General features: G+C 40.5%; 1 protein-coding gene across 2 annotated transcripts in view; it reads left to right on the top strand.

The window, feature by feature from the left end:
* The window catches only part of nbas (NBAS subunit of NRZ tethering complex), a 143,315-nt gene that overhangs the window by 4,361 nt on the left and 114,250 nt on the right, over positions 1 to 24,704 (top strand). For both annotated transcript variants that reach the window (XM_087180396.1, XM_023430124.2), the window contains exons 4-18: positions 333 to 410; positions 1,066 to 1,113; positions 2,340 to 2,383; positions 6,209 to 6,342; positions 7,708 to 7,841; positions 11,335 to 11,433; positions 13,399 to 13,537; positions 13,633 to 13,698; positions 13,816 to 13,944; positions 14,419 to 14,482; positions 14,987 to 15,180; positions 16,936 to 17,211; positions 21,234 to 21,359; positions 21,700 to 21,851; positions 22,020 to 22,157. In XM_087180396.1, coding sequence (XP_087036522.1) covers positions 333 to 410; positions 1,066 to 1,113; positions 2,340 to 2,383; positions 6,209 to 6,342; positions 7,708 to 7,841; positions 11,335 to 11,433; positions 13,399 to 13,537; positions 13,633 to 13,698; positions 13,816 to 13,944; positions 14,419 to 14,482; positions 14,987 to 15,180; positions 16,936 to 17,211; positions 21,234 to 21,359; positions 21,700 to 21,851; positions 22,020 to 22,157 — 1,821 coding nt within the window. The remainder of the gene's footprint in view (positions 1 to 332; positions 411 to 1,065; positions 1,114 to 2,339; positions 2,384 to 6,208; positions 6,343 to 7,707; positions 7,842 to 11,334; positions 11,434 to 13,398; positions 13,538 to 13,632; positions 13,699 to 13,815; positions 13,945 to 14,418; positions 14,483 to 14,986; positions 15,181 to 16,935; positions 17,212 to 21,233; positions 21,360 to 21,699; positions 21,852 to 22,019; positions 22,158 to 24,704) is intronic.

Here is a 24,704-nt window from a genome sequence, read left to right as displayed (position 1 = left end):
TTATATGTTATTTATATATATAATTATAATATATAATCAAATTTAGTCTAGTCCGCTCCTATGCATTGATGATTATTACACCATTACAGACTGGTCATTTGTCAACAAATATCTGTAGACATAGTGAATAAATTCATTCAGAAACATGGTGTCATCCACAATAATGTGGTTTAATATGAAACTCAGGAACTTTAAGCATCATTGAAGAAGACTGGTATTAATAAGAAAAGAATCTTGCTGAATATGGCCTCTGTAGTGGTTATCAACCTTTTGTAATGTGTTAAATTTCTGATTGTTTTGTTTGTTTGTTTGTTTGGTCATGTGACTCCCAGTCCCTCAAGCTCGTCTCTGCCTCTTGGTCTTGCCCACCTGGCAAACAAGCAAATCAACTGGCAGCTGGTGCTTGCAAGGTGCAACACATACACACTCACACACACACTCTCTCTTTGTGATCAATACTTGAATGTGGGCTACTTTGTCGCTGACATTCACTAAGCCTCGCCCTCTCCTGGTGTTCTCTCCCTTTGCGTATCCCCTCAACCAATCATTTAATTGTACTCATTACAACAGACAAACCAAGTAGAAATGCAGTCTTTAATTGGCTATCGATTCAGCCCCGTAATACAGTGTTAAGCTTGGTCAATTGATGCTGCAGATGTCCGTTAGTTTGATGTGCATGACCCTTCCATTTGGTTTCTGTCTGCCCTTATGCCTTTCTCTCTCATTTCATTCCCTCTGAAACTATCTTTGCTCTCTTTAATGCCACCAATTATTGTTGTTCCTCTTCTCCTTAAGCCATCCAATTCTAGACTTTATTTTTTCCATCCAAACTGCACTGCTACACAAACTTATAAACACAAAAAAACATTCTTTTGTACATTGCTACTGATAACTATTTATATTCCTTAATCACATGGTCTTTATTTCAGCTCGATTTATATTGTTCACAATGACATTTGTTTACTTCTCCCCATTTACTCTTCTCACCTTCTGCTCTCTGTGTGTTCTCTCTCATTTGTCTGTTTCTCTTGTTCATTCCTGACCAGTCTGTTGTTTTCTCCACAGTAATGGCAAACTCTTGGCAGTGGTTCAGGACCAGTGTGTGGAGATTAGGTAATTATTGAACTCCATCCCGCTGTTTGAGGCACTCAATCTGTGTGTGCGAGTGATAGAGAGCCTTTTAATTAATGGGGTGATTTATCACATCTCTCTTACAAAGTGCTGCAGTGTCAGCAGTTTTTTCAACACAATCAGTCATAGTAAAAATAATTGAGTCCGTTTAGCATACCTTTGGTACTTCAGGCAAAATAAAAATTTAAGGCTAACGATTTGAAAATACCAAAATGTTTGTTCCAAAAATGTTTTTATTCATGTGAACATGTGAGGGACAGAGAAAGAAACCATAGAATACAAGAGTATGTTTGTGCTCATTTTGAGTGGTTGTAATTATTTTCCGACACAAATCCAATTTCCCCCTTACACAGAGAAAAATTACTCACTCAGCAATGTGCTCTGTTGACACAAAATGAATATGATGCTTTAAATGGAGCAAAATTGAAATGAAAATCAATAGCAATGAACCTGGTATAGAAATACAGGAGCTTCAGACAGAATTGAGATCCCTTCACTTTTTTCACACTTTTTGGTGTTGTAGATTTAATTATTAATCTGATGAAATAGTCATTTTTGCCCATCAATCTCAGCTGTGATAACATGTTTTTAGAAAAAGCTAAAATGAATGTTACTTTGTGAAGCCACTGTATGTCTTACTCTCCAGAGGCTAACAAAAGACATTCCAATGTGTGAAGCATTGGCCTAAAACACTGTTTTCCTTTTGATCCTTCATGTAATTGGAAGTCATTTTCATACACATAAAGCTGAGTATGTTTCTGTTGTTCACTTAACTCAGGATAGTGTTTTGGATGACCTGTTGTAATTGAGAGCAATCAAGTCCCTGCTAATGCCTTTATCACTACGCTTGATATTGTGTGTTTTTCTTGTGTCCTTTGTTCACAATACTGTTGTTTAAACACAGTGTTTTATAGCCTCACTTCTTGGCATTAGTTGGTGTGAGTGGGTGTTAAGTCAGCTCAAGGCCTTATCCACTGAGCTTTGTTAAGAGTCTGTCTAAACACTGTCTACTCTGAAGGCCCTGTCTGCTTGATCCATTGAGCTACTTGAGTTGGCAGGCTATCAGTGGCTGTTATAACCCACCTTATACCAGGTCATATCAGGCTGTGTGTGTGTGTGGTTGCACCGTCGGGTGTGTGTATCGTTGCCGTGCAATGTAATGACACCACTTTTTCACTTTTTTCTTTGTGTGTGTGTTTGCTGCTCAGGTCGGTGAGAGATGACTTTGGTTCAGTCATTGGGAAGTGCCAGGGTAAGACCCTCTCCACTTGTTCTATCAATCACATACTGTAGTTTACAGTTAAAGACAGCTAAATCCCCATACAGCACCATTTCCTTTATAAATGTGATGGTTACTGTTGTGTAGTGCAGGCAGTGCAATGTGTGTGTATGTGCTTGTAGACCTTTATGTAGTATGTCTTTCTTTTTAAATCTAGAAGAGCTAATGTGTGTGTGTTTGTCCTTGTACTGGACACTGTGGTTTTATCAGATGAGGTGTGTAAGCACAGTACAGAACACAATACAGGACAAGAGAAATAGAATAAAGGCTGGTTGATATGAATGAAAGTATTTTTTCAATATCATTCTTTAGTGCAATATGGCACATGCAGACAAAATCTCATAAAATCATCAAATTGATGTTAAGTGCAGTGAACTGTGCTCCACTGTCACATATGACATCAGAATTTTTTTTTTTTAATTTGCAGTAATGTGTTCATATTGTTATTGTACAATATCACAGAAAGTTAACAGACGATAATACTGAATTATCACTCAGACATAAATAGAAGAGTTTTGCCTTTGGTCTCAGACAGCATAGAAAGAGAGAGGCAAAGTGTTCAGCCCGCATTTGACTGTTAACCTGCAGTTTAAATTTACAGTATGTATGATAGTGTATGTTTGTCTGTGTGTCTGTGTGTAAGAGAGTGTATATGTTTGTACACATCTACTTTGAGTTTGTTTCAAACAGAAATATCGACCATGGTGGCTAATTGAGAGAGAGAGAGAGAGAGAGAGAGAGAGAGAGAACAAACAGCAACAAAGATAATCACCCTCATCCCCTACTCTGCCACTCATTAAACGCAGTCTCGAACTGGCTGATAAAAATAAATTGCCTTGATTATTTGATTAGCTATTAAAATGGTCTGCTGTTTTGGCTGTAATTGCTCCATCTAAACACAGTGAGGCCCAAACTTTCTCCACGTTCAGAAGGTTAAAACATGTGATACGAAACAGTGAAATACTATGAATAGTATTTAGCAGCCAGGTATTTTCCTCACGAGTTGGTGGAGACTAAAAAAGAGCTAAAAGGAGAGTGAATATTCATCATTCAAGTGGTCAGTAACATGACTCCAAATGAATGTTGTTCCGTGTCTGTCAGATGTGTTAGATGTTAGCTAACATATTCACTATAACAACATTATAAGGAGATATTATGCCAATGTTGTGTTTACAGATGGCTTTAAACACAAGTGTCCAAGAAGTATGTGTTATTTATTATCTGACTGATGAACATCTGGTCAATATGTTGTTTTTAGACATCCTGCCAGAGGACTGCAGTTGAAAAATAGCCTGTTGGCTAACACTGGCACATTTACAGAAAGGTTAATTAATGTGCATTTATTTTCAAATAAATAAATAAATGAAATGAAAATGAAGTTAATTAATGTAGGTTTAAATGTCTGCAACAGCAGTACCACTTTTAAGCCACTGTTTTAGAATTTGCAAAATTCTGACTGGCACCTAGTAGACTCACAAAAGACACAACGGCAGACATCAATGCATGCCAACAGCTAGACGGCAGCAACTTTCATCCTGAGGAAGAAGAATTGTTTTAAAGAAGCTACATTATTAAGTCTACATGTAGTGAAAAATTTTAAATTAGAACAAAAAATAAACACCTTTCTTTTTGAATTTCTGATTTTCATTCACATTTTCCGTACACTGGCTCATACACACACACACACACACACACACACACACACACACACACACACTGCTCCAAACACATCACAAAAACAAAGTAAATGTTCAGTAAAAAGCCCAGAATTAAACTTTGTCAGTCAGTATTTTCTGTCTCCACTTCTTACTTTCCACTGTCTCCCTTTTTATTCCTTAATTTTTCTCTCATTTTCATTGTCTGTCCCACCCCTTTTCCATCTTTCTGTCTCTCACTATATTTGTTCAGTTCTGGCTAGCCGTCATTATTGGCAGTCATTCTAATGGTTCATAGTGTGGATAACAGTAGCCCCCGGGCCTGTGTAAACCTGAGCCTCCCTCCTGTTTTTCATGCCATTTCATCTCTCTTTTTCATGTTACTTTTAGTTCATTTCATTTCACGGAGATTTGTCCTAATGGATTTTGCTGTGATCCTGCCTTTTAATGGCATTTGCTTTTAATGGAGGAGCGTGCATGCGAGTGCGTGTGTGTGTTTTACTATGTGTTTGCTTGTGCATGCTCTTGTGTGAATGCATCCCCATGCGTGAACGTGTTTGCTGCATCCACACCTGTGTATCACTCTCTGTCTTTTTGTCTTTCTCTCGCCTCGCTCCCTGTCTGCTCCTGTTGCAGTGGAGTCGTCTCCCACCCCCGTACATAATTCATAAGTGTTGAGCTCTGATAAATGCATCTGTGTGGCTTTAGATAGAAGGCTTCTACTGGGTCGTTGGGTGTAATTTTCCCCAACTTCCGCCCCCACCATTGCTAGGAGGAAAAAAAAAAAAAAAGCAGGACAGTAGCATCCAATTTTCCAGCTCCCCAAAAAAGCCATCTATGTGGAAATGGAGCCCTCTCAGCCACAGAACATCATACTGTATACAATTCATAATGGGAAGCGAGATAGCAAGGGAGGCTGTGCGAGAGTGAAATAGAGAAAAGATTGGAGCAAAAGAACAACAACAGAACAGAGGAGACGCTTGGTACCCATGGCTATCATAATGGCTCCATGTTCTTGTCTGCTCCTCCTCAGCTGAGAGTCTCAAAGGTGTGTTAAATTGCCTTCTTCCTGAGATGCTCTCTGATACTTAAGCCTTAAAATTTGGGGAGCTATTATTTCTCTCAGTGGGTGCTGGATTCATCGTTTCTCGTGCTCTCGTTTTCTCTCTTTTTGTCTGTCTCGCCTCCCACTTCTTCCCTTTGTTCTTCATTTAAAATTCTAGTCATACAATAACCGACGCCTCCATTTGTTTGCAGTATTGCCCACCAAGGGTTGCAGCAGCATACCTCGGCCAAGAAATTTAATACAATAAAAGCCAATAGGACTGTTATGTGATATCAACAGAAACATAACTTCCTTTTCATAACTTTATTGCTTGGCAGATACAGCATCCATTATGGCATATTATGTTTCACACTGTTATCCAAATGCAAAAAAACTATGCTAAAGGTTGTATCTTTTTGTACCAATTCTGAAGTATTCTATTCAGCCTACATATGGAGATTGTACCCTATCACCCCCCATACTATTTAATGTGTTAAAGATAATCAGGTATTCACAACAGACTCTGGATAAGAGACCTGCCAGACTGGCCCGACTCTTCTATCAGAGGGAAGTATGACAGCGAAGCCTTGAGAAAGTGCCAGCAGGCAGAGATGTGCTTTATCACAGCGATATGGTTACACTCACAGCACTGCTGAGCCAGCAGATTGGTAAAACAGTAGCCTATACTTCAACAAAAGCTGGATTTATGATCTCTGTTCTCCTCCCCCCTTTCTCTCTGCCTCTCTTTTAGTCCCGACCCCACAAATGTGAGCGACTGAGTGTGTGTGTGACAGGGTGTGTGCGTTTCTTTGAGAGACAATTATTGAGATGTATTACTGTAGCTATACTTCATAGATGAATTGGATAGGTCCTTAGACACACTGTGTTGATGTATGGCATTAGCTTTATCCCGTTTTTCCCATCTGTATTCATCATCGGCACACCACAGAACACCAGGGATTATTCGAAGAGAGTTTTCTCATCTGGTTTAATAGGAAATCCTCATCTCCCTGAATCTCTTGGTTCTCCTTATCTCTTCTGTCTTTTATATGTGTGAACTTTGAAGTCTTCTTTCTTTTATTTTTTTTCCTGTTACAGTGCCAAAGGACCCAAACCCCCACTGGCGGAGGGTGGCATGGAGCCATGACTGCACCCTGCTGGCTTACGCTGACAGCACTGGCACCGTGCGCCTTTTCGACCTCATGGGCAGCGAATTGTTTGTCATCCCGCCGGTAACCATGCCAGTCCCTCCTCTTTGACGTCATCAAACAACCTCTGTCCCCTCCAAGCTATCTTTTTGTTCGATTTTTTTTCTTGTGCATGCACTGATACTAATTATAAGTGATCAGATCAGGCGTAGCATATGGAAACCCAGCATTAATTTGGCTTCCTTTCAGTGTTATTTTAGTACCTACATTTCCACAGAGGATCTTGTCAGTTACAGTATGTTGCGTTTTAATTTAATTAACTGTATACCTTCCTTAATTTGTCATCAAAAAATGCTGTATTGGCTGATTTTATTGATTTGCGTATGTGAATGAAATCATTGGAAAGGGAGTAAAAGACTTGATACTGTGCTACAGCAGATTTATAACTTTTCGGTGACACAGTTATTAGGATTCAGACATCCATAATCTTGCCACCAGCCATGCTCTGTTGTTCCAGTGTAGCATAGATTTACTGGGCATTTTGAGCTGCCTGTCACCTTTTGAGGAGAACGTCTCCTTGTCAGACATCCTCTGCGTTCTCTTTTTCTCTCCCGCCTGCTTTGTAATTCATTGTCAGTTGCTTTTTCTTCTTCTGTCTTTGCTTATGGTGCCCCATTCCTCTTTTCTCCATCTTCATCACCTCTTCTCTTTAATTTTTCACACGCCTGCTGCTACCCCACTCTTCCCTAGGTCCTTCTTTCTTTCTCTCCCCTCGCATGTTTCTCATCTTTGCATCTCTCAGTAGCTCTCCTTATGCTGGCGTCCCCCCCCTCGCTTTAATGCCCCCTGTGTGCCACATAGTATCATTCCTCCACTTCTATCATCACTCCTTCCACTCCTCTATCCGTCCTGTCAGAGACTATGAGCGCAGACACTCGTCCTTCTCCCCAGCTGCACTCAGCTTTCGAAGTCTGTGATCCTCATTCCTTTAGTGGAGCTCTACTTTGTTATGCATCTACAGTGTGCCTGCACACTTACACCAGCACCCCCTGCTCTGCTGTACTGTTTCTCTTGTTTGTCACTGTTAAGTGCGCACACTGGTGCTATTTCTGGAGATGATAAAACAATCAATTTGACAGAAAGTGTGCATGGATGAAAAAATTTAAATTTGCCTCATCTCTCCCTCCCTCTGCCATCTCTCTCAATTTCCATCTTACTTTCACTTTCTCTGTCTTCTTTATTCCTTGTCCCATCAGGTCTTTCTTTCTCTCTCTATTTTATGTTCTTTAACAAACACATGATCTTTGTTGTTTACTTCTGTAACAACTGGGTGAGGGCACAAACAGATGATACATATTTCTCTGTGTCTTTTGATTTCCTCTACCATTTACATCAGTCACGTTCACACTCCTGCTGACTTTTCTTTCTCATGTCCCTCTCTTGATCCAGGTGGTGAGTTTTCATGGGGATTTCAGTTGTGCGGTGGCCGGCCTGATCTTCTTGGAGTATACAGCCAGCGCACAGTGGTCAGCCGAGCTGCTCGTTATCACATATGGTGGCGGGCTCAAGAGCTATCTAGTCAGGTGAGAGACAAAACAGTTATCAAAATACTGTCTTATTAACACAATATCTGACCCACAGCGGTTCTCATATCCAGCGTTATGTCAGATTAAATTAAAATGAAATATAGTAGCATGAAAAAGCATGTGAACCCTTTGGAAGTTTAGCTGTTTATATATGTTATTATAGACAAACACAATGTGCTTAAGATAATAACACCCAAACACTCATAATCCTGCATGTCTTTATTGACCACACCCATTTAGTATTCCCAGAGCTGATGGAAAATTAAAGTGAACCCTTGGATTTAACCTCCGCTCACTTGAACTTCCCAAACCAGCTCCTCCAGTAGCTGCAGATCCGAGCTGCACAATGTTCAGGAGGAGTTTTGGACCATCCTTCTGAGAGAGCTGCGTCAGCTCGACATATTCTCAAGATATTTGGTGTGAATGTTTCTCTTTCGGGTCAGTCCACAGTGTCTGTTGGATTAAGCTCTTGGCTCAGACTGGGCCAGTCCAAGAGGCAGATTTTCTTTGTTTGAAGTTATTCTGTAGTAGATTTACTTTGATGTTTAGGGTCATTGTCTTGCTGCATCACCCAACTTCTACTGAGCCTCAGAAAGTAGTGGTGTGTTGTTTTTCACAAACAGTTCAACCGTTGTTTCATCGATTCACAAAACATTTTAGTTGTGTTGTGGAATGTCAAGGTGCTCTCTGATGATTTATGATTTATTTATTTGGAGAGCAGCGGTATGGAGCAGAGTGTCATGTCAGGACACCATGCGCTGTGATTTGCAAAGTTAGAATCATGAATATGAGGCATATTTTGAGGCAAAATTATACATAAATGCAGATCATTTCAAAGGGTTCACTTACTGTTTCTTGCCATGTGGTTGTTTATTAGCTTAATTTCTTGAGATTTTTTCTTAACATTTTGCGTGGCTTTATTATCTTCTGATTTAAGTGCTTTATATTTTCAGATCTTACACTTCAACTCAAATTTCTACTGCGCACAGTTCACAGACTTGAACTGTCTTCAACCCTCTACTTTTACTCTCATTTCAAATGGTTTTACTACTTAACACGTCAACTCTCAATTCAGCTGTGTTCATCTTTAGTCTTCAACTGCTTTCAGTGACAACTCAGTTGCTTTCACACTTTTGTGTCAGCTAACATTTCAGCTGCTTTCATCTCTTTCTCTTCAACTGAACATTTCAGCTGCTTTCATCTCTTTCTCTTCAACTGAACAGTTCAGCTGCTTTGAACTCTTTCTCTTTTCTGGCATTTCAACGTCTTTTAATCCCCACATCAACACAACACTTCAAAAGAACAACAAAATAAAACTTAAGCTCTTCTTACTCACATAACTTTCATTCTTAAGACAGAATTTTCTCCAGCCGTTTTCAGTGCTTACACTTCAGCCGACATCAGCTTTCAGTTTATGTGCTTGAACTGGTCCTAATTTCTTTCAGGATCCCACTTCAACCAACACTACCGGCTTAATTTATCGCTTTAAGTGACTGTTCAAATACTCCTGACTGACATTTCAACTGCTGTCTCTCCTTATACACCAACTGAAACTATATCTGGTACTTCAACTTCAGCTGAAATATCAACTGCTTTAATCATTGACAGTTCTGCTGCTTTCATCTTTTAGTGTTTACAGTTCAACTTTCAGAGCTTACATACTCACTGACAATTCAACTGCCTGTGGGAGTTAAACTTGAAATTACAATTTCAAATGTTCTCAGCGATTGTACTTCAACTAATTTCAACTGCTTTTGTCTCTTAACTTCAAAAGAAACATCAAATTCTTTCAAAGCTTCAACTTCAACTGCTCTTAGTGAGTCAGCTTAAACTGCCATTCAACATCTCAGATATAAACAAATAAAATACAAGACATTTTAACACTTTCTGCGCTTGCGATTTTCAGTAAAACTGAGCACACTTCAGTTTTCTTCAGAAAATTTGAGTTGGTTTCATTTGATATTTTAAGTGTGCTTTTAAAGAGTGCTTTAACTTACCAATTTAAAGTGAACATTTCAAACCCTGATCTTCCACTTCTCCCAGTATTTGTAATTCGTCTGCCACTTCATCTGTAACCTCAGTGGTTTCAGCATTTCAGTTATTTTAAATAGTTTAACTACAAAGTTTTTTCTTCCTAAATGTTTAGTCTTAGCTTGTAGTATATTACTGTCCCATATTTGAAGATGGGTCTGCTCACTTAGACACCTAGAGCCATTCTGAGCAGCTCTTTTATCTTCTGATTTAAATGCATGTACTGTATATTCTAACCTTTACAGGACCGTGCACCTCATTTGTGGGATTTGATGCTGCGTTTTTGTCCATATGTAAAACGTTAAGGGGAGTGACACCTCTCCTTGAATACCAATGGACTCGTTTGCCAATCTTCAAACCCCCTCAAACACACATTTTGAATATTTGATTAATGACATTTGGTTTTGTGTGCGCGCAGTTGAAAGAGTCTATGCCGGTGCTTTCCTCATGGATGCCCACGCTTCCCCTTTTTAATTTAGCATTATATCATATGGCATTATTTCAGAGATTTCCCATTTCATTCTGTGTGATTGCTTGCTGTGGTGACACCGGGCCTAGGTTTGCTGCCACTCCCAAGACATGGGACGAGATTGTGCATGTGTGTTGAATCTCGATCAGATGAAATACTGCACACTACGAACTCCCTCCAATTCGGCGTGCATGGTGATTTTTGTTGAGAATAGAGGAAAATGTTGATTTATTTTTCTATTACCGGCTGATAAATGGTGTTAGCTGCCTTTGAAGCCATCAGGGTTTGTGTGTGTGTGTGTGTGTGGGAGGAGGTAATTAAGATGTGGGAGACATTTGCACCAGATTTACTCCGAAAGTACTGGCTTGTTTTTAAAGGTTCATTTTCAGTATGGAGCTTATACTCACTCTTCCTTTTCATATGACTGCTTTCCAATATTGTCGCTCAAACACTTTGAATTAGAATTTCAGAATTATAGCTGAGCCTTTACAGTAAGTCATCTCTCTCACTCTTGTGCTCTGTGCCATCGCTTCACACACACACACACACACACACATCTGCTTTACTGTTGCATTAACACCTAAATGTTTGGAGGAAGCTAAAAGGTGGGAACCTTGCACATCTCTCAGCTATTTCCTCTGTGCTCTCTTCTTCTTTCTCCCTTTTCTTTCCCTCCGTCTCCCCTTCTCTCTATACAGTTTACGTTGCAAGGAAACATTTCCCCAGTGAGAGAGCCCACAAATTACACAACAAATTACATGACATCTCCTCTAGTACCAATTTAATTTAGATTGCCCACTTAAATTAGATTATATATTTTGCCATGCCTCATTTTAATTGCGGCTAGAATGGAAATTGCTCTGTCATCTTCCCCAAAACAGCTTTGTCGCACCATTAACATTTTCAATACGAGTGTTCATGTTTTGATTGTCTGTGTGCCAGAGTTCATTTATAGGTGACTTGTCATGTGGATTTCTTTCCCTCTCTCAGTGTGGGAACCAATCAGAACTTTCAAGAGAACCACAGCTTCAGTTTCTCTGCCCACTACTCCAATGGCATCACCTCAGCCATTTACCACCCAAGCCACCGGTAAGTACCACATCAGCACCACATCAGCCTGGAGCGCTTGTGGAATATAGTTGAAATAATGAATTTTTTGAAAATTAACATTTTTGGCAACGTTTAGCTTTTAATCTATCAATGTCAATGTAATTACGGCTTGTAGCGTTCACTTGACACCCTCAGACATTTGTGGTTGCCACAGTCTAAGCCTACTTCTATTAGAAAACTGTTTCATCAAGAGTTTTTCTTACATTTGTATTCAGACACGTACAGACATCCTTATGCATCCTTTGAATAAATTTTTATCCTTAAACCCATTGCCGAAGATGCTCCGTGACACGATGTAGAACTTAAATATCTGAATTTGAAAATTGCTGAGTGATTTCAGACGCTTTCATCATTTGACATCTAGGGGCAATGAGTACACACAACATGTCGTCAATACGCTTGTAAATATGTATTATATTGACTCCTGTGCTAAAACTAAGTTTGAGTTTACTGCATTACAACTCACTTTAAATGAAACTTTATTTTTATTTTATGAAAAATGTTGCTTTGCAGACAGATTATGGTAATGAAATATACAGTATATACTATAAAAACATCACCAGATAAATCCTGAAAAAAGTTCTTATACAGACATTCCTGCATAGGCATAAAATGTAACATTATGGAACGGGGCCAAGAGGCTTACTCAGGAATAAATGAAGCAATCACTTTAATGCAATACCTGCAGGAATTGACTATAGCAGTCCAGAGTGTCCTTGGCCCTCATCACAACTCAGCAGTCAAAGGTTTCGGTTAATTATGTCTGGCTCACACCCCCGTGACCTTACTGTTTTCACCATGCTACCCCAGTCTGCACAGACCAGATTTAGTTTGGCTCGTGAAGCTTGGTTTGGCAGCTTAATGGATTTTGGCAGTTACTGTCAAATGTTTGCCAACTGATAGATGAGATGAAACTTTAATGACCCCTATTTGAAAACTGGGTCAGCAACAGAGAGAACAGGCTAGAGGTAAGAAAAGATGAGGTGAGAAGCTGGATATAAGAAAAATCATTTCAACAGCTGAACCTACACATGAAAATACTAATACTATATTAATGAAGATATAAAATGTTTTATATTATGTGTCGCACTGATGGCATTACAAATGCTCAGAAATGTTTCCAGATGTGTAATTAGGCATTGTGATCTTTTTATTTTCAGAATTAAAGACACAGTTAATTATAGTGCATGTATGTGCAGAATATGCAGACGTGCATCAGGGGTGTATTTGTAGTCCAGTGTCTGTTTTAATGAAACTGGAGATCACATTATACAGAAATGTTAGCCTTTTCAGACTTGATCTACAATGTTAACACAAAAAACAGCTTTTTTTTTTTATTTATTTATTTTTTTTTTATCAGCTTACAAACTCACACTCGGCTCTTGGCTCTTACTAAATGTGCAATTTCTCTGCACCAGGGGGCAGTGTTGAACCAGACAGCACTGCTCCATCCACACCCCCCCTGAACTCCTGGCCGCTGTCGCATCTGCTCTGTTTCACTGCAAAGGCAGACCTACAGATCACTGTGGTCATTGTGGTGTTGTTTGTGTCTTAACTGCCTGGCAATTGATTTCCAACCAGACTTTTATCTCTGATATTTAACTTTTTAATCCACTACTTTGCTAAATGGCACTTCTGTTGTGTGAATGCTCACAATACCTCAGCTTGACCCCAAGATTAAGGATGACCTCACAGTGACCATCTTAATTCCCTGACCTTGTTATGTAGTGCTAATTGATCTGTTGGGGCACAATCATGGAGGTAGTAAGTGTGTTTGTATGTGTTTGTGTGTCTGTGTGTGTGTGTGTGTGTGTGCGCGCGCGCACGCACGTGTGCGTGTTGTGTGTGTGTGTTTTGTGTGTGTGTGATTTTCTTTTGTGTAGATAAGGACTGTATTTAACCACTGACTGTCACACAGAGTGCGTATACATGCTTGTTTTTTAGACTGCTGCTGGTGGGAGGCTGTGAGTCGGGGGATGACAGTACGTCCAAGGCCTCTTTTTGTGGCATCACAGCCTGGAGGGCTCTCTCTGGCTCGCCGCACTACAAGCAGGTCACCAGCTATGAGGATGATGTCAATCCAGTGAGGAGGCTGCACACGTAAACACATGTTCACGCGCAAGTGTCCAAGCAGTATCTAACACACGCATTCTTCTCGTCCACTATGTCGTCTGCTAGAATCAGAAGAGAGGTTTCTTCAGGATCCCCAGCTTCAGATTCTTTTCAAGACAAGGAGATGAAAAGGTAGTGCAGTGTCTCTCTACTTTCTGTTTGCCTCATTGCCAATTTAAAATTTATTTGGAAGGGATTAGAGATTTTCTTAATGAAAAGATTGTGTGTGTCTGCATTTGTGTTGTCCAGGACGGTGTATTCCGCATGAGCCTGAGCCCCGATGGCACCCTCCTAGCTGTCATCCACTTCTCAGGTCGTCTGTCTCTCTGGGACGTCCCCTCGCTCAAGCAGAGGGCCACATGGAGCCAAGACCAACAGGTACACCTCTAAGCTGCTTGTGTGAATGTGTGTTGTGTGTATGCTTGCATGATCTTGCTTATGCAGAATAAATCTGTGTCCTGCTAATATTTTGTACATTAGATGCTTGACTGGCTGTATTAATGTAATCTTTCTCTGGCCCAAGTATGAGTGTGTGTGTGGAAGGAGAAAGATTGTGTGTGTGTGTGTGTGTGTGTGTGTGTGTGTTTACATTAAACATTAAGTGAGGTGGCTTAGGGAGAACTTATATTTGCAGAATGTTTTGCCGATTTATGTTGCATGTGTGTATGTTCTTCTTCATTGCTGGTCTGAGCTGGCAGATCTTGTGAGTGTGTGTGTGTGTGTGTGTGTGTGTGTGTGTGTGTGTGTGTGTGTTGAAAGTGTAAGTGTAAACAGGGTTAGCAGATTAATTAATTCCGCCCTCCTCTCCCTCCCTTCTTCTTTGGTTCCTCCATCCTTCGGTCCTCCCTTCAGCCAGGATTTGAGGAGATCAACCCAGAGTGGAAGACATCGCTGGAGAGAAGGAAGAAAATAAAAGGTAATTTGGCCTGAAGGGTTAGAGAGAGCTGACCTTGTTGCTGACACAGCAGTACACACTGGATACAATTTAGTGATCTTTGACATGTCTTATTCAGTGAATTATACAGTTATTTAGACATGCAACCATATGCCAAGGCTAGCAAACATTTTTCTTCTTCAGTATCCATGCTTGTGAGTGTGCCTATATGTGTTTGTGTGTGTGTGCCCGTTTGTGCAGCTGTAGAGTCTTTTTTTGACGGTTTTGGGCCAGTAGTAATGACAGCTGTGACAGCTTGTGTACGCAATAATCTGTATATGGGTCTTCGTCTCATGCATGACAAGTGATAAATATGTCCACAGGTGTAAATTCAAAAATGTTAATATGGGCAAAAGTATGTGATCCGAAGATTTGGGACTAATGAGGAAAATTTTAATACAGTTCTCTCTTGGCTTTGGTCCAGCTTCCTCTGGTGTACAATCACATCTGTGTAACTGCCCTTATGTCTCTTCATACCTGTCCCAGATAAGGAGCAGTACTACCCGCTGGTGGATGTGAGCTGGTGGAGTGACAACGTGTTGATTCTGGCTCGCTGCTCCGGGTCCGTCACCGTCTCATCGGTCAGGACGCTCCGCAACCTCCTGGGCAAATCCTGCGAATGGTTCGAGCCCTCACCCCGAGTCACCGCAGCGCACGATGGGGGCTTCCTCAGCCTGGAGGTAAATGTCAAGACAGCGGTATGCATTTCTGTTTAAGTAAACAGAGAGAGAGGGAGTTTGTAGGAATGCATGTGAGGCTTGTGTAAGCATCTTTTAGTGCTAGTCATACATTATAAATCCTCAGGGCTTTAAGAGGCATATTATAGAATAGCGGACAATTGTTTTTTTTATCCTTTCATCCATTTTCTAAACTGCCTATTCAGTTCAGGGTCGCACAGGATTGGATGCCTCTCCCAGCATCACTGGGTGAGGAAAAGGGAACACACCGGACAGGTGTCAAGTCTGTTATGGGGATGTCAGGTCTTTTGTTTATATTGTTAAAGACTGACACGAAAAAGTGCGTTTGAGGACACTCTTTCTAATGCAAACTGAGTCAGTTGTACAAGAAAATCAATCACAGCACAAATGTGTGCATTGATTTGTGATAGATTGTTTGTAATTGGAGCTGATGTGATTCCCCAAAGGACAGCCTTTTCTGACAAATAGAAATTTTAACCTCAAGTCCTATGTGTTTATATTCATTCAGGCATTTTCAGTTGTGAGCATCGTTGTGTAAAAGCATGAGTATATGTGTGTATAATAATAATGGAAAAGCGTGATGATGAAATATGTTTCCTTGCTTCCTTCCTTGCTTCTTTATCCTCCCACAAAGACCCTGATATATCACATCACCCTTCTCTTTTATTTCAGTCTTCGCTTCTCTTTGTGTTTTTTTAATCTGAAAACATTGGGAGCGCAAATCAGATAGGTTTCTTTACCAGCCAGCTGCCAACTTTTGGGGAAAGGTTTCATCAGCCTGCTTCAGCATGGAGTGGGGGGAAGGGTGCCTGTAGCTGTATCTACAGCTGAGTGTATGTTGAAATTAAATTATCTTGAAGATGTGGCTTGTGCTGCGCGTACGCATCAATAGATACGGAATAATGTGACCGTTTATGATGATTAGTACATGTGCATCTTCTTGTGTGTATGATAAGCTGGGGTAGTGTGTTAGTGCAGCACTATGGAAGCTACCTCATTGATTAAGGTGCTTAATGTTTTACAGGTGCTAAATGTTTCATAACCCCCAGCTGGGAGCTGTGCTCTGCTGGAGGGGCCAGCATTTTATTTTTCTCTAAAACCCAGATGGACATCACTGCAAAATATGAGGACTTGCTACAGAGATGAAAAATGGTTGAATAATTTTTTTCCAAACTGAGCCAATCAAAAGACGAAAAGAAAAGGACAATACAAGCTGAAGAAAGTACTTTGGCAGCTTGGATTTAGATTTTCTATTGAGCAGCTTGACCTTGCTGTTGTTTTTTGTTCACACAGCCTGCTGATCTGGCATGAGGGTGTGAAATTATGTGTGTTTACCAGCGTAAGCACAGAGAGATGTGAACTGTGCTGCATGGCATTACATGCTTCATTTTTCATTCTTCATTTCCTACTAGAAAATAAGTGTCTATGCTCAGCGTCACAAAGTTGTCGTGGGCGAACACCGTGAATCTGACTCCATCATCGCGGATGGGTTCTTCTGATTTGCAGATTTGGGCCAACAAGACAGATGTATTTTTATGTAAAAAGACAACTGTGGTTTTGTGATCTATTCCATATGTTTGCATTATAATTCAAATTTATGTCTAATTTACATTATTCTCCTATGCACCTTCATTTTGGTTTCTTTAATTCTTCTGCTTCCAACCTCTTCTTAATTTTTGCTGTCTGAGTGTGCCCCCATCCCATTCGTAATGCTGGATTTTGTTATTTTTGTCACAGTGTGAGGTGAAGCTTGCCCAGAAGCGTGGGCGTCTGGAGAGCAACCTGAGCGGTGGGGCCAGTGAGGATGAGGAGGGTGATGATGGAGGAGACTCTGACTCAGACGAAGAGTCCTCAGCCAAAGCCCGCTACTTTGGCTATATCAAGCAGGGTCTTTATTATGTGACAGAGATGGAGCGCTTCGCCCCGCCACGCAAGCGCCTCCGCACTGTAATCAAGAACTACCGACTGGTCAGCCTTAGGTCAACAACACCAGAGGAACTGTACCAGAGGAAGGTAGGAGGCCGACACAGTTTGTAAATGACTGGAATATTAAAGTTCACATGCACATGCTGATGATTAATCTAACTCTCTTGAAGCATTAAACTTGAGCCTCTTGTTTATAAGGGAAATGGCTCTGAATTTTTGCTATACCTGCTATCACAGAGTGCTCTGTTTGAATTTTAAAAGACCTCCTTTGAAGCCTGAATCCACATTGTCACACGAGCACTTTTGAAAGTGTTTGAGACAAAGGGAGAATAATGAGACTCCTACATGGTGATTGTTTAACACTGTTTATTCCATTGCACAGCTCTATATGAAAATAATGTAAGTGTGTATGTCTGTATCTTTTTTTCAATTGTTCCCAATGAGAAGAGACTGTATGTGGCCACATGCTGCCGTCTAGAGAAAAATTCTTCTTTCAAATTGCTCCGCCTTGTTTGTGCGGCTGCTCCAAGTGCTTCTAGTTTAACATCTCTGAACTTTTCAGAAAGGTGCTGGTGTTCTCACTGCAGGTCCTTTTCAGGTAACCAATCAGATGGGGTGAGACTCATCACCCTGGTAACCAAGAAAAATTGAGGAGAAGCACCTTTCGTCCGTTTCTGTCTATCCGGGGCTTTGTGATATGTCGGAAAGAAAGTACCACATGGAGACAGAAAAGCCCAATTGTGGGAGCAAATTTGCCAGACACTGAATGGCGGTGGTCATATGTTGTCAAAAAAAAACAAAACAAAAAAAACCCTATATGGACACACGCCCTTAACTTTTCTATGGTCAACATAGAAAACATCATACCTGCAAAACATCAACATGTCAGCACTGTCATAACCAGCCAGTGCTCAGTGACTGTGGAGAAAGTCTTCTCACAACATTCATATTTCATAACAGTATTTCACAACCTGTGTGGACAGGAACTTTTTTTGATACATTGATGCAGTTGCAGTGTGTTAAAACCAGTAGGAGGGAGGCAACTCACCACAATTGGGGAGAAAATAAATAATCATGTTTTTGTTACTGTTTACTTATTCATTGCAGCATACACAACAAAATGCTTATGTGCTTAGGCGACAAAAGCTTTCGTCAGTTTTCATGCTGGAATGCCTTCATGTTTGCATTTGAATGTTCTTTCAGCTCAGCAATCTAAACAACAATTCCAGTGCTGACATGCAGTTCCTCTTTCTTACACAGTATTATAAATTTACTGCCAAAGAAACTGATATTATCTATTCTGTGTTTTTTAAAGATACTTCCTTCCTAATTATACAAGGCCTTTTGTAAGGCCTACATCATATCCAACTGATTCAGGAGTCCCATGCACCTCACTGTAGTGCCAGTAATCATATTTTAAGAGCAGATGTCAATTGTCTTCAATGGTGGATATCACATTTGTCATAACTATTCATTTGTTTTTTGCCACTTAGCAGTAACTGAAGGATTTCATATGAGTGCGTTTGGTCATTGACTGAATTATAAAATGGCTGATCAGCAAAATTGGTTTCCGACTAAATAAATCCTGTGCCAGTTCAGTGAAGTGCTATTGTTGTGTTGGATCAGCTCCAGAGTGCTGTTGAGGAGAAATGAAAACCAAGCAAGATGTTCATTCTGCTTTAAGGCTATTTCTCAGTCCCAGGGGGTTTTCTGAAATGCTAATTGCTGCATTAGAAATATGGCTGTTGTTGCTACTCACTACAAATTGCAGCAAAGACAACAACATGCTCTATCATAAAGCACAGCAAGAGTGGTATCGGCTCTCGATGGTCCCAAGTTTGAGCATGGTTCATCAGTCATTTTTATGACCCATCATCTACTGCCTTCTTCATCATTGTCATCATCATTAGATGCCATTAGTCATCACCATCAATCCTAACAGTGGAGAGTTACAAAGTAATATATCATTATTATCTCTTTGTAACACTTGGTACCCGCAGCACTTCACCAGCTGCTGCTGCTGCTGCTGCTCTCCTGTTGGATTTGTTTTTTTCTTTTCTTCTTCTTTTTTTTTTCTCCTCCACACATACATGTAGGCGTGTGAGTGAAGGGGAGAAAGGGTGTCGGTATTTGTCTGCACGTACGTATGTACCTCGGGTTTATTGTGTGTGTCATTGCCTACACATTGCTTGTGTTAGATCTGTACAGTTTGACTTTTCTACACTACACACATCAACACCCAGAAACCAGACTGACATGATCTCTCCTCAAAGATTCACTTCAGTCAAGGTTGTAGTCCAATTGACTGTGAATAGATCAGGACAGGTGATTCCGGGTTATGCCCTCAAGTCGGCCTCCTCATGTGTTTTGGAGTTTGATAATGTGTTCAATGGCCTAACCCTGGCTATATATGAGTAGCACACTGGCAGGGCTGCTAACAGTTTTATTAGCTGCATCCAGAGAGAGATGGAAGCAGTTTTTGATGTCCTCCTACGAGAGGTTTCACTGTGTGGGGTTCTTATTGCCCTCGAGGAACCACAGTCTGGCTAATGTGTTGCTTTGTACTCCTACACACAGAAAGAGATGGATACTCAGTGTGTGTTTCTGTCATCGCGTTTGCACACACGTACTTTAATACACATTGTGTGGGCCTGCATAAACTGAGGTGTGATGATGTTGCTGGATCAAATAATTTTGTGAGACACTGATATAACACAAAACCTCTTTTATTAGCATCATTATGTGTTGATATGTGTTGCCAGGCTAATTCAATATTAATGATAATAATGGCAACAACAACTGCTACTATGAAAGATAAATATATGGTAGGGTAGCAAGACTAATCTTTAGCTGTGCTAGTGGCACTGCTCAGATGTATTTAAGTACAGCTGTAATTTAAGCTAAAGCATACTAACAATACAGTACTCACAATAACGATGCTGACATGTTAAATGTGTTAGCATATTTTCAGATTAGCACTTCACATATTTGTATGCACGTTGTCAGCACTTTGGTAATCCCCTGACTTGTCATCTACCAGGTCAAAGCTTTTAAATTGTCCACTACTTTGGTTTATGACCTAATACCTGTCAAACTAATGAAATTTCTATAAGCCTCAACATGTTAATTAGAAAATTTTAGCATGCTAACACACTAAACTGAGATACTGAATGTGGTAGACATGCCTGCAAAATCAGGATGTTAGTTAGCATTGCCATTATTAGCATGTTAGCAGGCAGCATTTAGTTTAAACCACTGTGTGGCTGTAGACTTTTAGTAGTAGTATGGACGCAGTATGTGATATTAAGTCCCAATGTCTGGCACATGACTCCTCCTTTAGGTTTTCTCCCTCTGTCCATTTGATTTTCTCTTTAAATGTCCTTGATTGTTTTATTCCCCTTCAGCCAATCTCCTTATCCCTCTGTCGGAGACCCAATTCAAACTTTTTCACATTGCTACACAGATTGAAATCTACACGTTCGAGCTGTTCCTATTCAGATTTTGAGTATTCGGTGAACGTACTCAGGATTTCCGAAGTGCCATGACTTCTCACCGGTTTATTCAAAAACCTTGGCTTCTTTGTCCTTCAGTGTAATGGAAAATTGGGCTGTGAACTTTTCTCCTGTTTGTTTTTTTTCTTGCTTAGAGATTTGCTTTAAATACCATCTGGTTTGAAAGCATTTAATGTATTTTATCCATTTAATTCTGTAAAGGGACACAGTGTGTGAAGTTTGAATCAGTAATATACCCTTGGGACTATAATTGGATATTAAAAAACTCAAAATGTACCTTGCAGAATATGAAATGAATTAATTGTTTTGCAGTTATGTTTTTTTTTTTGTACCCAACTTTAATTTTACAACAGAGAACTAACTGTGCTACTTAATTCTAGTTGCTGTCTGCTGAATTCCTGGACAAGCTGCCCCTCAAATGGATTGCTCCTTTCATTTTACAAACATTGCTTGTAAAATGATCATCATCTGGTTGTCTTTTCTGATTGTATACATTTGTTTTAGTGCTGTCTGTTCCACAGTGTGAGGAAACCATGAATATATATTGATCATGCCTGCATAATGTGTTTATTATGTGCATTTTTGTTTGTCGCACAGATTGACAATGAGGAATACGGTGAAGCCCTGTCCCTTGCCCAAGCCTATAATCTGGACTCTGACCTGGTCTACCAGAGACAGTGGAGGAAGAGCACCGTCAGCATCGCCTCGATACAAGATTATCTGGTAAGATATGGAAGAAATAGGAGAGATCGGTATGAAGACATGAGGAAAGGAGGATAAGGGACGGTTAAAAAGAGAGAGAGAGATGAAGAATTGTATCAGAGCTGTGGTCTTTATCACAGTATATTAGATGTCTGGTAAGAAATATGCAGTAAATGCGTTTGAGTGAGTGGGAGAAGCACACGCTTAAGTGCAGCACAACCCCCTTACTCTATTTCACGCATCATTTTTACCAATTTGTATCAAATTTTCACACCCTCCCCTCCTAATTCTGTATCTCATTTTATCCCATCATTTCTTCTGAACTCACTGCTACTGCATCCATTCCCTACATCCCACCCAGAGCAAGATCCGCAAGCGGTCATGGGTGCTGCACGAGTGTGTGGAGCGCGTCCCAGAGAATGTTGATGCGGCCAAGGAGCTGCTGCAGTATGGCCTGAAGGGAACTGACCTTGAGGCCCTCATAGCCATTGGAAACAGAGAAGATGGAGGAAGGTAGGGCATGCATGAACACCACCAATGTGGCATGCATGAACACACAACAACGCAATCCTTGCACATACATAGTCTATAGATGAAAATTGATTTTTGTCATTCTGCCTGTTAGTTTTGTTTATCGATTTTTGCTTTTTAACTATGTCTGATTTCATTGCCCTCTCCTAGGTTTATCATGCCAGGTGATGTTGACCTCGATGACCTACCTTACGAAGACATGCTGTCAGATGATGAGGAGCTTGAGATGAAGAAGGAGAGGGAGAACAGCAAGAGACAAGAGCTGCTAGCCAAGGTCGATTTTAGCAGGTACACTGCCAATGAGATGGTTGGTTAGTCAGCTTGGTAATTCAGTCAGGCAACAGACGAAGACAGGAAGTCACAGCAGGCAGAAATGCTGCCAATGTTCAAAATGTACAAAGAGGAGAGAATTTGTTTGAACAAAATCACAAGGACTGGCTAGTGGTTACAGACACCATCCTTCAGCTGGAGGACCCAGGGTCTGTTGGCAAGCACCTGCCTTTCTGGTGCAAGTTACCAAAGCCTGTATTTTAAATATAATCCTTTTGCAGTATAATACTCCTTTATGCCAAAGTGCTGGGGGCTGATTGTTACATTTTTCACTGAACTTTAAAGTACACCAACACCAGCTTTTTAGTGTCAGTAGCAGTTGTTGGGTGGGTGGAAAAATCCCACCAAGGGGTACCCAACCCTAAACTTAAACCATGTGAGTCGCCCTGTCTGCAGGTTTTTGTCTGCTGTATACAGATTAAATTAAATCTTTATAATTCCCAGTGTCAACTGGGCATAGTGACGGCACTGCTGAAAATAAAAAAAGAGATTGTGGTGAAGGTATTTAAGGTATATGCAAGGAAACCAGGAGGAAATCGGAGAGAAGGCTGCCAAATTTAACACTGATTGTTTGATTAGGTCGCACACCAGAGAGGGGATCATAAAGGCAGGGACATTAATGAGGATGAGGGAGAGAGAGAGGGAGAAAGCGTTGGTGGAGATTAGTGGGTAATCTGCTGGAGGTAATTTATGCCTTTGTTGTCGAGTGCCCAGGGAAAGACTAATGAAAAACCCTTTAGTGATCACTAATCACCTCTCATGTGTACACACACACACACACACACGCACACACCCGCACGCATGCACGCACACTCACACAAAGATGCAAATACACATGCCCATGCATCATGAAACATTCTCAATCTGAAGTTCATACACATATTGCACACACGTTAAAATGTCCAAATATAAACACAAGAAAATATACATTTATTGAAATAAGCGATGCACATTAAAAATGCAGATCCATATTGTGTTTACACAAGCAAGTATTGTGCATACAGGTATTTCAAGCTTCAGTAGCTGGAACGTGCTGTCTCTATTGTTCTTCTCGTATCAGATACTTAACAAGTGAGCCTCCGGTCTGCATGTGAATGAGGAAGAGCAGAGGCAGTGTAATATAAATCCATTGTAACATTGGTCCCACAGTTCCCTGTTTGCCTGTTTGATTTTCTTTCTCTTTAGCTCATTGTGTAATAAAACTGTTTAGCTTCATTGCAGAGCTGCCGTCCATGGTAGATAAAGAAAAGATGGAGGATAAGAAAAAGATATAAGAGAGAGTAAAAAGATCAATAATTTACAAACATTAAAGGAAAAATTACCTTAGATAAACCTCAGTGAATTACCTACCTTTAAATATGCCTATTTTTCACCTTTCTCTATCTTTGAGTCACAGTGTGTATCTAGCATGCACACACACATGTCCCCAAAATTTTTTTATATATATTGTGTGTGTGTGTGTGTGTGTGTGTGTGTGTGTGTGTGTGTGTGTGTGTGTGTGTGTGTGTGTGTGTATGTATGTGTATGTATGTGTTTTCTGCTTCCTTCCATGACGTGAATGGCTCTTTCATCATCCTGTTTCCAGACATTCGTGTTGGGTGCTGCTCTCCCTTGCCGCAATACATCCCAGGGGTCTGTGTGTGTGTGTAGGTGTGTGCATATGTATGTGTGCGTGTGCGTATTTATGTGTGACTGGTACTCTGTGTTGCAGATCTCCTCCCGAGGGAGTGGGGCTTGTATTGTGAAAACACATACAAACAGGCTATAGTTGGGGAAAGAACATGAGGTGGAAGGTAAAGGGGAGGGGGTGAGGAGAGATGGCTTCTTTATATAGCCACCTAACATGCGCACACACACGCACACACACACAAACACTTGCAAACCGAGTGAGGCAGAGGGAGAGAGAGGGTTGGGGGAGTCACTCTCCTGAGAGAGTGCAGGGCTGTGTTGTTGTGTCCAGCTGCACCTGTTCAGCCTGTGTGTGTCAGTGTGCATTTGAGTGTGCGCTCGGCGCCAAATGTGTCTTCCATTCTTTGTATCTGCCCAATCCTCAACATTTTGAGCTCAGATAGGTGGGCCTTTGTGCTCTTGTGCTGTAAGTCTGTAAGTAATCTGACAGTGTCTTATCATTGTAGAAGGTGTTTTCAGCTAAATTGGACAAAAACAATATATTTTGTATATTATACTCAGGACTATGATATTTGGTTAATGTGGCTATGTAGGAAACATCTCTCAGTATAACACCATGCAATTCAACAGTATCACAAAGTAAGCCTCCAAAATGACCATAACGGAGTACAATCAGCAACTGTTTAAAACATTATTCACAAAAAAAATGTATGAAGGTAGGAACTATTGCTGGGCTGTTGTATAAATTAAGCTGGTTGTACCTAATACAGTGCAAACTAAGTGTTGATATGCATGGATGCATGAGAAGAAGGTTGTTTTCAGGAAAAAAAGCATGGGTGTAAATAAAATAAATGTAATAGCAGAATTTAATTTAGC

This window comes from Seriola lalandi, unplaced genomic scaffold (genome assembly GCF_002814215.2).
Source record: "Seriola lalandi dorsalis isolate HSWRI2012SDOR001 ecotype SW California unplaced genomic scaffold, Sedor1 jcf7180002054901, whole genome shotgun sequence".
In the NCBI taxonomy this organism is placed as follows: domain Eukaryota; kingdom Metazoa; phylum Chordata; class Actinopteri; order Carangiformes; family Carangidae; genus Seriola; species Seriola lalandi.
Note: the sequence above shows the minus strand (reverse complement) of the source record. Positions and strands in the feature narration are given on the sequence as shown.